Genomic DNA, 12,740 nt, shown 5'->3' on the forward strand with positions numbered 1-12,740 from the left:
GAAAAAACTTTTAACCAAATTACGCGCGAGCTCGCCACAAGAGGTGCTATGTGTCATTTTCGTTTGAAACCGACAAAGCCTATATATTACTACGTAATATTATTTGGTGGGAGTGTTAAATCCCGCATTATACAAATGTTTTAATCATATATAAATTCAGTTAATTTGTTTAGTATTAAATATTGTAGTTATAAATTCATTTGTAAACTGTACCAACTTTGTGAAATTGTATTTCTTTAAAATATAAAGGGAAATTAAGAGAAAAAAAGACTAGTTTTTGACCAGAAAGCGCACCAAGAGAAATGCGAAATATGGTGTAGGCCCAAATGGCCAAGTTCTTTAATTCAAGTTTTGCATTAATAAAATCTTAAGTCTGAGACCAAATGTTTCACTAATTTAATAGATTAAAAATAAAGACGAGTTTTTTGTTATTTTAGCGGGGGAGAATGGATACCCCGGTAATTCTGGCATGGGGAAAAGGGGCAGGGAGGCCTTACTGGGGTGGAGTGCTTCGAAACACACAACTAGCTACGGGTGGGCTTCTCGGCTTGTTAAGATAGTAAATAGCTCTCCCAATAGAGTCATCGATTTTAGGCCGCGATTCTACATTTCGTCTCTAAAAACCTTCGAGGAAAATTATTCTACTTTGATAGATTATCTTAATACCAGAAAATAATAAATATTACTCTAGTATCAAAGCGCCAGGCGTTTTGAGAGCTATTAAAAAATTTGACTTTTCATTTTATTTAAAAGTAATAATTACTACTTTCGAAAGAGTGAAAATTTTCAATACTGAACTACCAAAAACAAATTTAAACTACAAAGATGCTAGTTGCAAGGTAAAATATATAAAAATATATTGGAACAGAAAAAAAATTATATAATGAATTGTGGGGCAGCATTTGCAACTTATCAGTGCATTTTTTTTCGTAATCAACATTTAGCAAAGACGTTCCATGATCGTATTAATTTAAAATTTATTTCAGAATTCCGGAAAATGCCAAAACGCTATGATGATGGTAGCGAATCAACAACCTTTTTAACCGAAAAAGATGCTTACAGAAAAAATTCATCGAAATAGTGGACCAAGCCATTACGAGTTTCGAGAGTAGATTTGAAACTAAAGTAATGGAACATCTTCAAAATATGAAAAGATTTGTGATCGGGATAAAAATATATAAGTTAAAACAGTCTCGGATTTCTACGGGTGAGATTTTGATCAGAATCGGTTGATTCTGACCAGAGACATGTTTCTCGTAACGTCTGCCACTTTCGGAAGGTCATTAAGTGCTCTTAAGAGATTCAAAACGTACCTTCGAAATCAGTGCCGGATTTACAATTAGGCACTTTAGGCACAGTGCCTAGGGCCTACAAACGAGCTTTTAGGGCCTACGAAAGAGCTAAAAGATAGCTTTATAAGCTTACGGTCTAAAGAAAAAATTTGGGAGAAAACTAATTTTGGTATTAAATATGGGAAAAAATTAAGACGACATAATATAAAAACTCAAAATTAATTTAAAAATAATTATTTTATTTTATTTCATACAACAAAACAGGGCGTTAAACCGAAGACGTTTTAACGTTTCCTTTGAGGCTAGAAAAGTCTCTTTTCGGCTTCTCGTTTCAGCAAAATCTTTAATCGAAGTCCATATTACGTGTGATATCGCTCTCAATACTTAGAGAAGTTAATAATGAAGGCGTTCTTGATTCATAGTCGAGCGCGAACAGTTTTTGATTCGGTTTAGTTTAGAAAAAGAACTTTCTCCTTCTGCATTTGATCCAAGTATTGACAGATAAATCCTAAGTATTTATATTATCGTTTGGAAACCTTGTTACTAGTTTATCTTTAGTTTGAAGTTTTAATAGTTCTGCAATGGACAATTTTTCGTATATAAGGCAGAAAACATTAAAAACTCGTCAACAAAGTCTTCTTCTAAGTCCGAGGAAAATATATTTACTAACTCCTAGGCTTTTGATTGAACTTCATCTTTTGATAAAGATCGATCACCAAGAAAACTGAAGATGTCATGTAAATTTGTGTAGGTGGCACGTCTTTTCCTCATTTCTGTGACTAGTACGTCTATAATCCGGTAAAATACCTGAATGCGAAATAAGTCTTTGGCACCTAGTTCTTTGGATATTTAGAATTCTTAGGCAGTTTCATCAAAATGTGTTTTCCTCTTCCGTTTTCGTTGATCACTTTGAACATAATCAGCGTTAGGGACGAGTATTTTCAGCCATTGTTTCAAAATCGGTGATTTTTTTTTAATATTAACCAAGTATTCAAGAATGGAATCATATAATTTAACGACTACACACAACTCAATACCAGGTTCTTGGAGAGCTTTATTTACCAAATCAATTTTCTTCAAAATATCATCATAAATAAGTGTCATTAAAGCTTTTTCTAAACCATCTAACTTCTTTATTAACACTTTAGGTTCAGAGATAGTAACGAGTACCACACGAATTTCCTTATAAATCCGTTTTAGTGCTTTTGCAGCATCATAGCATACTGACAATTTTGTGTCTGAAATACTTTTTACTGATATATTATTTCCTGTTAAACTAAGTTGAGACCATCTTTGAGGTGAAGCAGATAATAAATTGTAGAGATTTTGTAAAATTCTGAAAAAATTAACAGCAGCCAAGCAATATTCTGCGAACGTGCTTCCAACTAATAAGCGATGTGCGGAGCACGGAACCATACTGCCAGTTCATTGACTTCTTAGAATCTAACCTTAACTCCCGAATACATCCCGCTCATATTATCAGCGTTATCGTATGACTGAGATCTGAAACTTGCTATTTCTAGTCCATTGTTTATCATGAAAAGATGCCCTCGTGTAAAAAATATATTTTCCGTCATGATGCTCAATGGGTAGGAACGTTAGAAAGCACTCCTGTAGTTCTCCATCTTTTGAAACATGGAATATAATGATCGAAAACTGTTCTGTCTGACTTATATCAGGAGTCGAATCCACACTAATGCCATAATATTTGTCTTCTTTAATTTCAGATATGGTCAGCAACAAAACTTTCGAACCCAATAAAGGGATAAATTCTTCGTAAACGGTTAAAGAAAGATATGAAAAATGGCCACTTCCTAGGATTCCGAATTTTCTTATATGGTCTTTTAAAAATTTATCAAACTCTGATAAAAGATCTATGCACCCAAGAAAGTTGCCATTATTAGGATTATTGTGAAGTTCACTTTCACCACGGAAAGCCATACCTCGTTCTGCCAGACATTTTACTACGGCGACCACACTTCTCAGAACTTCAGTCCAATATTTATTATTTTTAGCCATTTCCATTTGTAATTCTGCTTTTTGGAATTGTCGCATATTTGATAAAGCAGCAAAATGTTCTTTCGATATTTCATGTGGTCTTATTCTAGAGTACGCATTTTTTCAGTCGTCAAATCCGGTTTGGAATTGATCAGTTAACTCATTACGAATGCTTGTAAATAATGTACAAACGTAGCAATAGACTTTAGCTTTAGACACTGAGTAAATTAGTCAGTCTCTGTTGACAACCTCACCATTACAATATATATTTGAAGTGACACTATTGATATGGACGGAATGTCGTTAAGTGTTGTATGTTTGTCGGCGTGGTCGGAGTAGGCGTGGAAAGCGACGACATGGTAGATAAATCTGCGAAAAATAATTTCTAATTTTGACGACACCGGGATACGAACCGAGATTTCTGACCGCGTAGTCTCCAAAACCCACGCCTTATTCAAGTGAGCAACGCCGTCCTCTTCAGAAATGCTGCTTGAACTTTTAGCCTTAAACACTTTTATAGTTTGTATAGTTGGTCCAGAGATGTCGCTCTTGTCCGAAAGTTTCCGCCCCCTCCGACCAACCTCTTAAAGGGAGAGTGACCGAAAAAAAAACAAGTTGGTCTCATTCGATAGAACTCTTCGACGCGCTCACAGTGCCGTTAATTTCCGCCCCCTTCAACTAACCCCCTTAAAGGGAGAAAGACCATACATTTTGTTTCTAAGTAGATAACTAAAATGTCTCTTTGTTTTTTCAAAAAATTCGCATTTTTCATCCTACGTAATTAAATCGTGTAATACCTTCTACGCCATTGTCTCCTCGATTTTTCAGCGGTGTTTATTGCATTAAACACCAGATTAACAAATTTCTGACTTTCATAAATTTACACTACTCTCCCAATGGAATTCAAAAAAAGTTATTTTAGCTTGCCCAACTTGTCACTTTTTAAGTCGTAATTTTTCAGTGAAAAATACGTCTATTTTTTTAGCGCCAACGCTATATGTACGTTTTCGGGGACGCTCTACAATTTTCTCATTGACAATTTTCTTATAGCACCTAGCGGTTAAAATTTAAATTTTCAAAAAACGTGAACATATTTCTTGATTTAGATGCAATTTTGGTAGAAAGTGTCCCCTGGCACGGATAATGTACAGTACAAATTTCAACTTTCTAGAAAAATATCACTTTTTCGAGCAAAAAAAAAAACACCTTGTATATCTTTTTTATCACGCTATGTTTCTGTACAAATAAAAATTGCAACTCATATGACTTTAGTCGTGTCTAGTAATATATTTTCACTAACTGTATACAGCGTACACGGAAATTTGAAAAGCAGAGTTTTATGAAGGCTTATTGAAGTTTTCAATTGCAAAAACCTTTGGTATGTTGAAGCATAACGGTCGCTTCCCCCAGTCCTATACTTTGTAATAAGCATTGAGATCAACGAAATCGTATTTAGTGAAATTGTAACTGGTTAAATCGTAACCTTAATGATAGAGTAACTACTGAAAATGATGTCACAAGTTTTCACAACGAATTCCTTCAAAAATATTAACAAAAATAAAAAAGGCCTCTAAATTCTAACAAAAATGCAAAACAACTCCACCTGGTCTTTTTTAAGAGTAATTTAACAAACTAATTTTCTAATCATAGAATATATCGAATTCTCAAAAAAAATTGGGCCTACGAACATCTGTGTCCGGCACTGTTCGAAATGCAACTGGCCAAGAAAGACTTAACGACATGGCGATAGTTCACGTATACAGGGAATTAACCGAATTAAGATGAATTCAATTCAATTCAATTCAATTATTTTATTAAATTTATCTTTTAAGGTTACATGTGTTATAGGGCTAAGTCATAATTGACTTGTTAGCCCTTGCGTGTGGTTCTCTTATTTGTAGAGTTTTTAGCAATGTTAAAAAAAAATATATAAAAAAATAATTTATCGAAGATTCTGATATTAGAAAGACGACATTTCTTAAAGTTTAAACACGAAAAATGTATTAATCAAAATTGCCATAAAGAACGTTTTTACATATTAACACTGTATATTTACGTAAATATAATTCCAAATAAAAGCCAGAACTTGGCCCCCGCACATATTTGCGATCGCCGCCACTGTAAGGAACACCGTGAAATTTGGTACTGTTGAATATCACCTTGATCTTATTTGTTGCATACGTCTCAACGCATAAAATAAGTACGCAAATTTAAGCGCGTTGATGTTCAAACATCCGTCAGTGAACCAGTCATATTTAGTGACACCAGTTATATATATATACTTTGACACTTGTTCTAGTCTGTGATGAGTAACTCCTGCCCTGCTTAACTGTAGCGTTTCCCCCCATCATATCTATTGTAAGACGTCACCTGTCAATCACAAACAAATATCCCTTCGCTGGGGAAAGCAAGATCCTGATGAGTAAGCGATATTCGAAATTTCGTGATGGCAGACTCCGTGAAGGACATCGGTGAAGAGACGGTTGACGGCGGCGAAGATAGCTGTGACTCCTTATTAGGTAGGCGGCGTGGTAATCGGCGTGGTAATCGGCGCTCATTGCTGCGATTTGTCTTCTCAATAACGCGAAGAACGGAAGGATGGAGATAATAACTAATTCGTAGGTCCTTGGTCCCAGAGCGATACTGCTCCCGCTGACGAAGTTTCGACCGTTTCGACGGCTTCATATTGTCACGCGTAACTAGGGATAGGTAGACGGACCGACCAAGCAACATCAATAAGACGTACCCTTTATAGTCCTTCATAACAAGGGGGCCAAAGGTCACCGTCCAATATAAAGGCCAGGTCTCTCCGAAGTCAGGGCGACGTCTCTCGGTGTAGGCCGAAGAGGAGAGACATAAGCCGAATAGGCTGAGCCTTCTCTGACGGGACGACTGGACCGTCTGCTGCAAAAGCTCGCTCCAGACGTCTAGGTAATAGCGAGAGGACTAAAGCTGAACAAGCGCAGCCTCTCGTGAAAATCCTCCTACGGGGGGGGGGAATCTAACTCCCTCGGCTGGCCCTTCGTCGGTCAGCCCGTCTACCAGTTCGCGTTTCATGCTATTTTTGTATGTAAATAAAGTATATTTTATATTGAATATCTTGTCGTCGTCTCATCCTACCGTAACAACTGGTGGAGTGCGCCGAGCCTTTCACATCCCTCCATCGCATGAGCACTTCGTCTGATACTGAGATTTACTCGGATACCGACCTTTTCGCGGGCACCCTCGCCCATCACGTCGATTGGGCCTCCAACGCTTCGGAACTTGCCGATCCTGTCGATCCGGCTTTCCATTAATTCGAACGTCCGCCTACCAGCTTTTTTTCCAACCGGCAATCACGGCGTATAATAATAATAATAATAATAATAATAATCAGCTAGGCTAATACCCAAGGCACCACCCTAGTCCTAAGTCATCGAGCGACTTTTAAAGCCTTTTAATTCAGGTGGCCGGGTTACAATGCGTAGGAGGGTGGTGGCAAGCCCTGCAAGCCACGTGAGCCAACAGCTCCCTACACTAACTATTACCGTTAACCTCAACAAGTTTTTATGGAAAGGGAAGATCTCGGGGGGAAACCCCTTAAACCAGTGGGGAGAGAACTTGCAAACTCAGCGCAGAAGGAGTTGTTCCGAGTTTTCACCCAATGCCACAAGTTGGGATCGAACCCGGCTCCTCTTGCTGCGAGGCGAAAGTGCTAACCACTCCGCCACCCCACCTTCAACCCGTCTTCAACCTGAATACGGCCCGCTGTTACCCGCTCACGCCATTTCGCGTAACTCTCACTTACCGCTCTCCGACTGTCCCTCTGCGGCGAACGCAGACACCGTCCACATGGCCAACGCTGCGGAATTGCCAGCGCTCCTGGCCCAACTTATGGGCGCAGTCAACTTACGCCAACACCTTCCCAAATATGACCCCGACACTCAGGAAGCCACCGGTTGCCTCGCTTTATTCAATCAGAGTACCTTGGGGCGCACTGATGCGGAGAAGATCTCGTTCCTCACCACGGTACTCCAGGGCAAAGCCCTCGATTGGTATTCTCGGTTGCTGCGGGGCAATACATCTTCCCAATACTCATGGACTGATTGGGAGGCAGCTATCAAATCCGAATTTGGGCGCTCTTCGCGCTCCATTTTTAATGACCTTCTCTCTCGCCAACAACAATCCAACGAAGACCCTATCAAATATTACCGCGACGTCTTGGCACTTTGCTCTTTGGCCAATCACTCTATGCTGGAAGCCGAAAAAGTCAACTTTTTACTCAATGGGTTGAACCCGCAATTACGGGAGAAAATGGTTTTAATGAGCCCGTCCACTTCGGCCGAGTTTCTTGACAAATTACACCTACTCGCGACGCTTAAGCCCACTCCCACGGAGGACGCCACTGTCAATGGGAAGATTCTCGAGCTCTTGACAACCGCTCTATCAAAAAGACGTTAACGATCTCAAGCGCCGCAGAGAGTCTAGCCCTTCACACCACTGCAATATCTTTTCAAATTGACGCCCTTGTCATCGACAACTTCCATCACGAACTACTGTTGGGACTGGAATTCTGCTCTTCCAACAACGTCGAGATTAGCTTCCGAAATAGCACGGTTTCCCTGGGCAACGACACCTTTCCTTTGCCCGACCGTCTTTTCAATCAGTATACCAACGTTCGATCCTTCTCCGACGTTACCATTCCGCCTCTCTCGGAGATGTCAATCGAAGTTTCCGTACCAAGGGCTTGCGATACTCTACTTATTCAAACTGCACCTGACACATTTGAGCGCCATGGCCTTCTAGTGTGCAAAACACTAGGTCGATTTCAGAAAGGCCATGCGTTCATTCGGGCTGCCAATCCCTCCCATCACCCTATTGTTCTACCACGTAATTGTCATATCGCCACCGCTCATGACGTCCTGGAACTACAACTTCTGGACCCAGTGGAAACCACTGTCGACACCCACCTTCCGGAGCACTTAGATATCGGTGAGCAACTGTCTGAATCTGAAACGCAGTTCATCCGCCGTCTTCTCCAAAAACACGCATCCGTGTTCTCTAAACACGAGAATGATCTGGGACGTACTTCTCTGATAACCCACCAAATAAATACCGGGGACGCCGCGCCAGTACGTTGTCATCCGTACCGGAAATCACTTAAGGAACGGGAAGTACTCCGAAATGAAGTCGAGAAACTACATAGGGCTAACATCATCCGAGAGTCTTGCAGCCCTTGGGGCGCACCGGTAATCCTCGTCAAAAAACGTGATGGCTCCTGGCGGTTTTGCGTGGATTGGAGGCGTCTGAATCAGATTACCAAAAAAGATGTACATCCCTTACCACGAATCGACCTAGCCTCCGGCTACTTCCAGGTTGAAGTTTCCGAAAAAGACAGGGAAAAGACCTCTTTCGTCACTCTGGACGGCCAATACGAGTTCAACGTTCTTGGCATGGGGCTTTGTAACGCTCCGAGTACCTTTCAACGGCTCTGATGTGGAAAGTGGTCGTTGCGTACCTGGATGATATCATCATATTTTCTTACAAGCCATCTAGGTCATCTCGAGCAGGTCTTATCATGCCTGCGTAACGCGAATTTGAAAATTAAACCCAGCAAATGCTCCTTCACCAAAACGGAAATTAGATTCTTGGGCCACATCATCAACGGCGTCGGAATTTCCCCAGACCAACGGAATCTGGAAGCTGTCAGGCAATTTCAACGTCCAACAACAAAACGTGCAATTCAGCAGTTCCTCGGCCTTGCCGGGTACTACCGGCGCTTTGTGAATGGATTTTCTCAGGTAGCCAGCCCATTAATCAACCTAACGAAGAAGGACGCGCCATTCACGTGGGAAGCAGGAGAGGAAGAAGCTTTCCAATTCCTCCGCGATGCCTTAATATCAAGCCCCATTATCCAACACCCTAGATGGGAGCTACCCTTCGAAATTCACACGGACGCCAGCGCATACGGAATAAGTTCTATTCTGAAGCAGTGCGTTGAAGGAGGAGAGCACGTTATCGCCTACGCTAGCCGTCTCTTAAACGCGGCAGAACGAAATTATAGCCCAACCGAGAGGGAGTACCTAGCTATCGTCTTTGGGGTTCAGAAGTTTGGGCCTTATATTTATGGGAACCCCGTCACCATCGTTAATGATCATCACGGCCTCTGCTGGTTAGCGACTGTCAAAAATCCAAACGGCCGGCTGGCCAGATGGTCGTTGACCCTCCAGGAGTTCAATCCCATTATTAAACATAAGGATGGGAGAAAACACCTTGATGTGGATGCACTGTCTAGGGCACCACATGAGTCAGCCCCGGCGATTCAGGATTCGCTCCTCACTACTCCATTACCAGTATCTGATGAAGACCTCGGCAAATACGACATCCACCAACTTCAGTTACAAGACTCATTTATGGAACCCATCATTCGGCATTTAGAGAACGATCATAACTCTGTCAAACCTACCCGTAAGCTTCGCTGTGCTAGCGAATGTTTTACGCTTCGCGACGGCCTCCTTTGCCGACGGATACTGGCCTCGACCGGATTCCATTACGCCATAATCGCTTCAAAAACCATGAAGTCCTCCATTCTCTATTATCTTCACGATGACGTTCAGGCTGACCACCTCGGCCTTAGAAGAACTTGGGAACGGGTTCGTACTAGATTCTGGTGGCCTAAAATGCTGTCTCACGTGTCCAACTACGTTTCATCCTGTATGGCATGCCAGAAACGTAAGACGTACCCGTTTAGGCCAGCGGGACTACTACAGCCTATTCCGCCTACAACGAAACCCTTCCAGAGGGTCGGAATTGACAAATTGGGACCATTTCCCGTCTCAAACGACGGAAATGTCCATATCATTGTCTGCACCGACTACTGTACCAGAATGGTAATGGCCGCTGCAATCCCGAGAGGTACAGCGGACGAAGTTGGTCGCTTTCTGGTATACCCCAATGATCTCATCAGCGATCGGGGAACTGAATTTTTAAGCAAAGTTGTTGCTGAAATAACTCAACTATTTAGCGTGGAACACCGTCGCACAACAGCCTATCATCCTAGAACCAACAGACTAGTTGAACGATTTAATAAAACCTTGCCTGATATGATATCTCAGTACGTGTCTGACAACCACAAGGATTGGGATCGTTTTCTTCCCCACCTAGTGTTTGCCTATAACACCTCCAAACATGACACCACATTCTACACACCGTTCTTTCTACTACACGGTTACGAAGCCGACTTGATGCTTGATGCCGCTCTGAACCTATCCGCTGCTACTATTGCAAGCCAGTTTGGATTCGAAAACATCACGTACGCCGAGCGCGCTAGAGCTATAGCAGCCGACCGTCACGCCATCTCCCAAACAAAACATAAACATCGTTTCGATTAGAAACGTAGGGAGGCAGATTTTAACGAAGGCGACCTGGTATTATTGCGCACGCCACGCCGCATCCCAGGACGGTGCGAAAAACTTCTCCACCAATACGCTGGCCCTTACCGGATAATTCGCCAAACTGCGCCCAACGATTTCGAGATATCGGACTCTTCGGGGAAAAAGACGGACGTAGTGTCAGTTGAGAGGCTAAAACCATATTTTCAGCGAGCTGATTGGGAAGATAACATCCCTTCTCCCCCTCTTCGTAAAGTTCAATTCCATTCTGAACCAGAAATTTGCGAATTTTCTCTTTCGGACGCTCCAGGCTCTTTAGCCACACGCCAACAAACTCCTCCCGCCCTACAAACAGATACCCGCCGATTTCCACGACTGCGCCGAAGCCCGGACCGGCTGACCTACGCGGCGTTTTAAACTCTTCCCCAGAGACCCACTAACGATTGCCACGACCTTTTCTCCTCTATCCTTCGATACCTGCCTACCATAAATAACATTTGTCATAAACAACCCCATCACGCGGTGGAACCATGGAAAATGAGAAAAGAAACGAAGACTCGCCATTTCGCTCTCACTACGTACACTTCTCTAGAACTCACAGTCGCCATCATCTAATTTTTCACCTTTTAATTTTAGTTAAAATTAACGGTATGCGGCCCTCTCACGTTAAAAAGTTCCGTGAAAATGTACAATTACTAAGGAAAATTGACCCCCTCCATCCAAGTCAGGTCAATCATCTATCCCGACGAATTTGCAATAACAACGACGGATTTATTCGAGATCCGGAACTGGGCCCATTGCCGGAGAGCGTTGTTGAGATGTATCTTCATACGCTACTAGTCTCAAGCTCTCGTACGGCGTTCGTCTTCGCTACCGCATTTGTTCAGAGTCTGCTTAACGCCGATAGAACCTGTGTCCAGGCAGAGTTGGAAACTGACCTATTCGCTTGCGACATTTTGTTAATGCCGCTATTTCGCCATTCCCAATGGAGTCTCATCGTGATCGACATCAGTAGTGAAACTATCACCCATTTGTCACCCGTTGCGTCAACCGCTGCCACTAGCCTCTCCAGGAACAGCGCGTATCTCAGTCAGGAAGTCCGGCTACGGGGGATACTGGACATCACGCCATCTGACTTCACGACCGTCTCTGCCAACATCTCGCCTCAATTCACGGCCCCAGCCCATCCGCACGATGATGGAATTCTCATCTGCGAATACGCTCGTCGTGTGCTGTATAGGTTACCTCTGCTGTTCACAGACCACTCCGATCTTCGACGTCGAATAATGCGTGCCATAACATCGTAACTAATTTTATTTATTATATTATATTATTTTGTTTTTGTTTTGTATATATTTCTGGATCAAATGCCGGGACGTCTCTTTCTTAGAGGGAGAGCTGTCACGCGTAACTAGGTATAGGTAGACGGACCGACCAAGCAACATCAATAAGACGTTTCTCGGTGTAGGCCGAAGAGAAGAGACATAAGCCGAATAGGCTGAGCCTTCTCTGACGGGACGACTGGACCGCCTGCTGCAAAAGCTCGCTCTAGGTAATAGCGAGAGGACTAACGCTGAACAAGCGCAGCCTCTCGTGAAAATCCTCCTACGGCGGGGAATCTAACTCCCTCGGCTGGCCCTTCGTCGGTCGGCCCGTCTACCAGTTCGCGTTTCACGCTATTTTTGTATGTTTATAAATAAAGTATATTTTATATTGAATATCTTGTCGTCGTCTCATCCTACCGTAACAATAGTGATAAGAGGAAAACAAATGGTACTGCGGTGACGGAAGTGAAAACGAAAATAATTTTAGCGAAACTTTCTATTGTCCGTTGTATTTAGTGGTGAAATGAGAACCGGTCGGGGCTTACCCGGCGACGAGTAGATCGTCGAAGCCCCACGGGGGGTAATGAATTTATTGGTAAAGGTGGAGAGGGGTATTTTCTCTCCAATGTTGCAATACCGTCGTAATGCGGCGAGTGGGATTTCGTAGAACTGGATCAATGGGCCATCTGGGAAGGCAGTTTCCGCAGAGCAGCGGGAGGTTTGTCCGCGAAAAACTCGAAAATCGAGAAAGTGGA

General features: G+C 42.6%; 1 protein-coding gene across 1 annotated transcript; it reads left to right on the plus strand.

Annotated features, from left to right (window-relative positions):
* Positions 1 to 11,310: 11,310 nt before the first annotated feature.
* LOC149922028 (sentrin-specific protease 2-like) lies at positions 11,311 to 11,967 on the plus strand. The gene has a single exon (XM_090162220.1). It carries the CDS (start codon positions 11,311 to 11,313, stop codon positions 11,965 to 11,967), a length of 657 nt encoding a protein of 218 aa, XP_090018346.1.
* The last annotated feature ends 773 nt before the right edge of the window (positions 11,968 to 12,740 follow it).

The sequence above is a fragment of the Leiobunum rupestre genome, chromosome 11 (genome assembly GCF_980474605.1).
Source record: "Leiobunum rupestre chromosome 11, qqLeiRupe1.1.hap1, whole genome shotgun sequence".
NCBI classification, from domain to species: domain Eukaryota; kingdom Metazoa; phylum Arthropoda; class Arachnida; order Opiliones; family Sclerosomatidae; genus Leiobunum; species Leiobunum rupestre.

What these genes read in the sequence shown, in the direction of transcription:
- LOC149922028 (XM_090162220.1), top strand. Translation starts at nt 11,311, where the DNA reads ATGCGGCCCTCTCACGTTAAAAAGTTCCGTGAAAATGTACAATTACTA.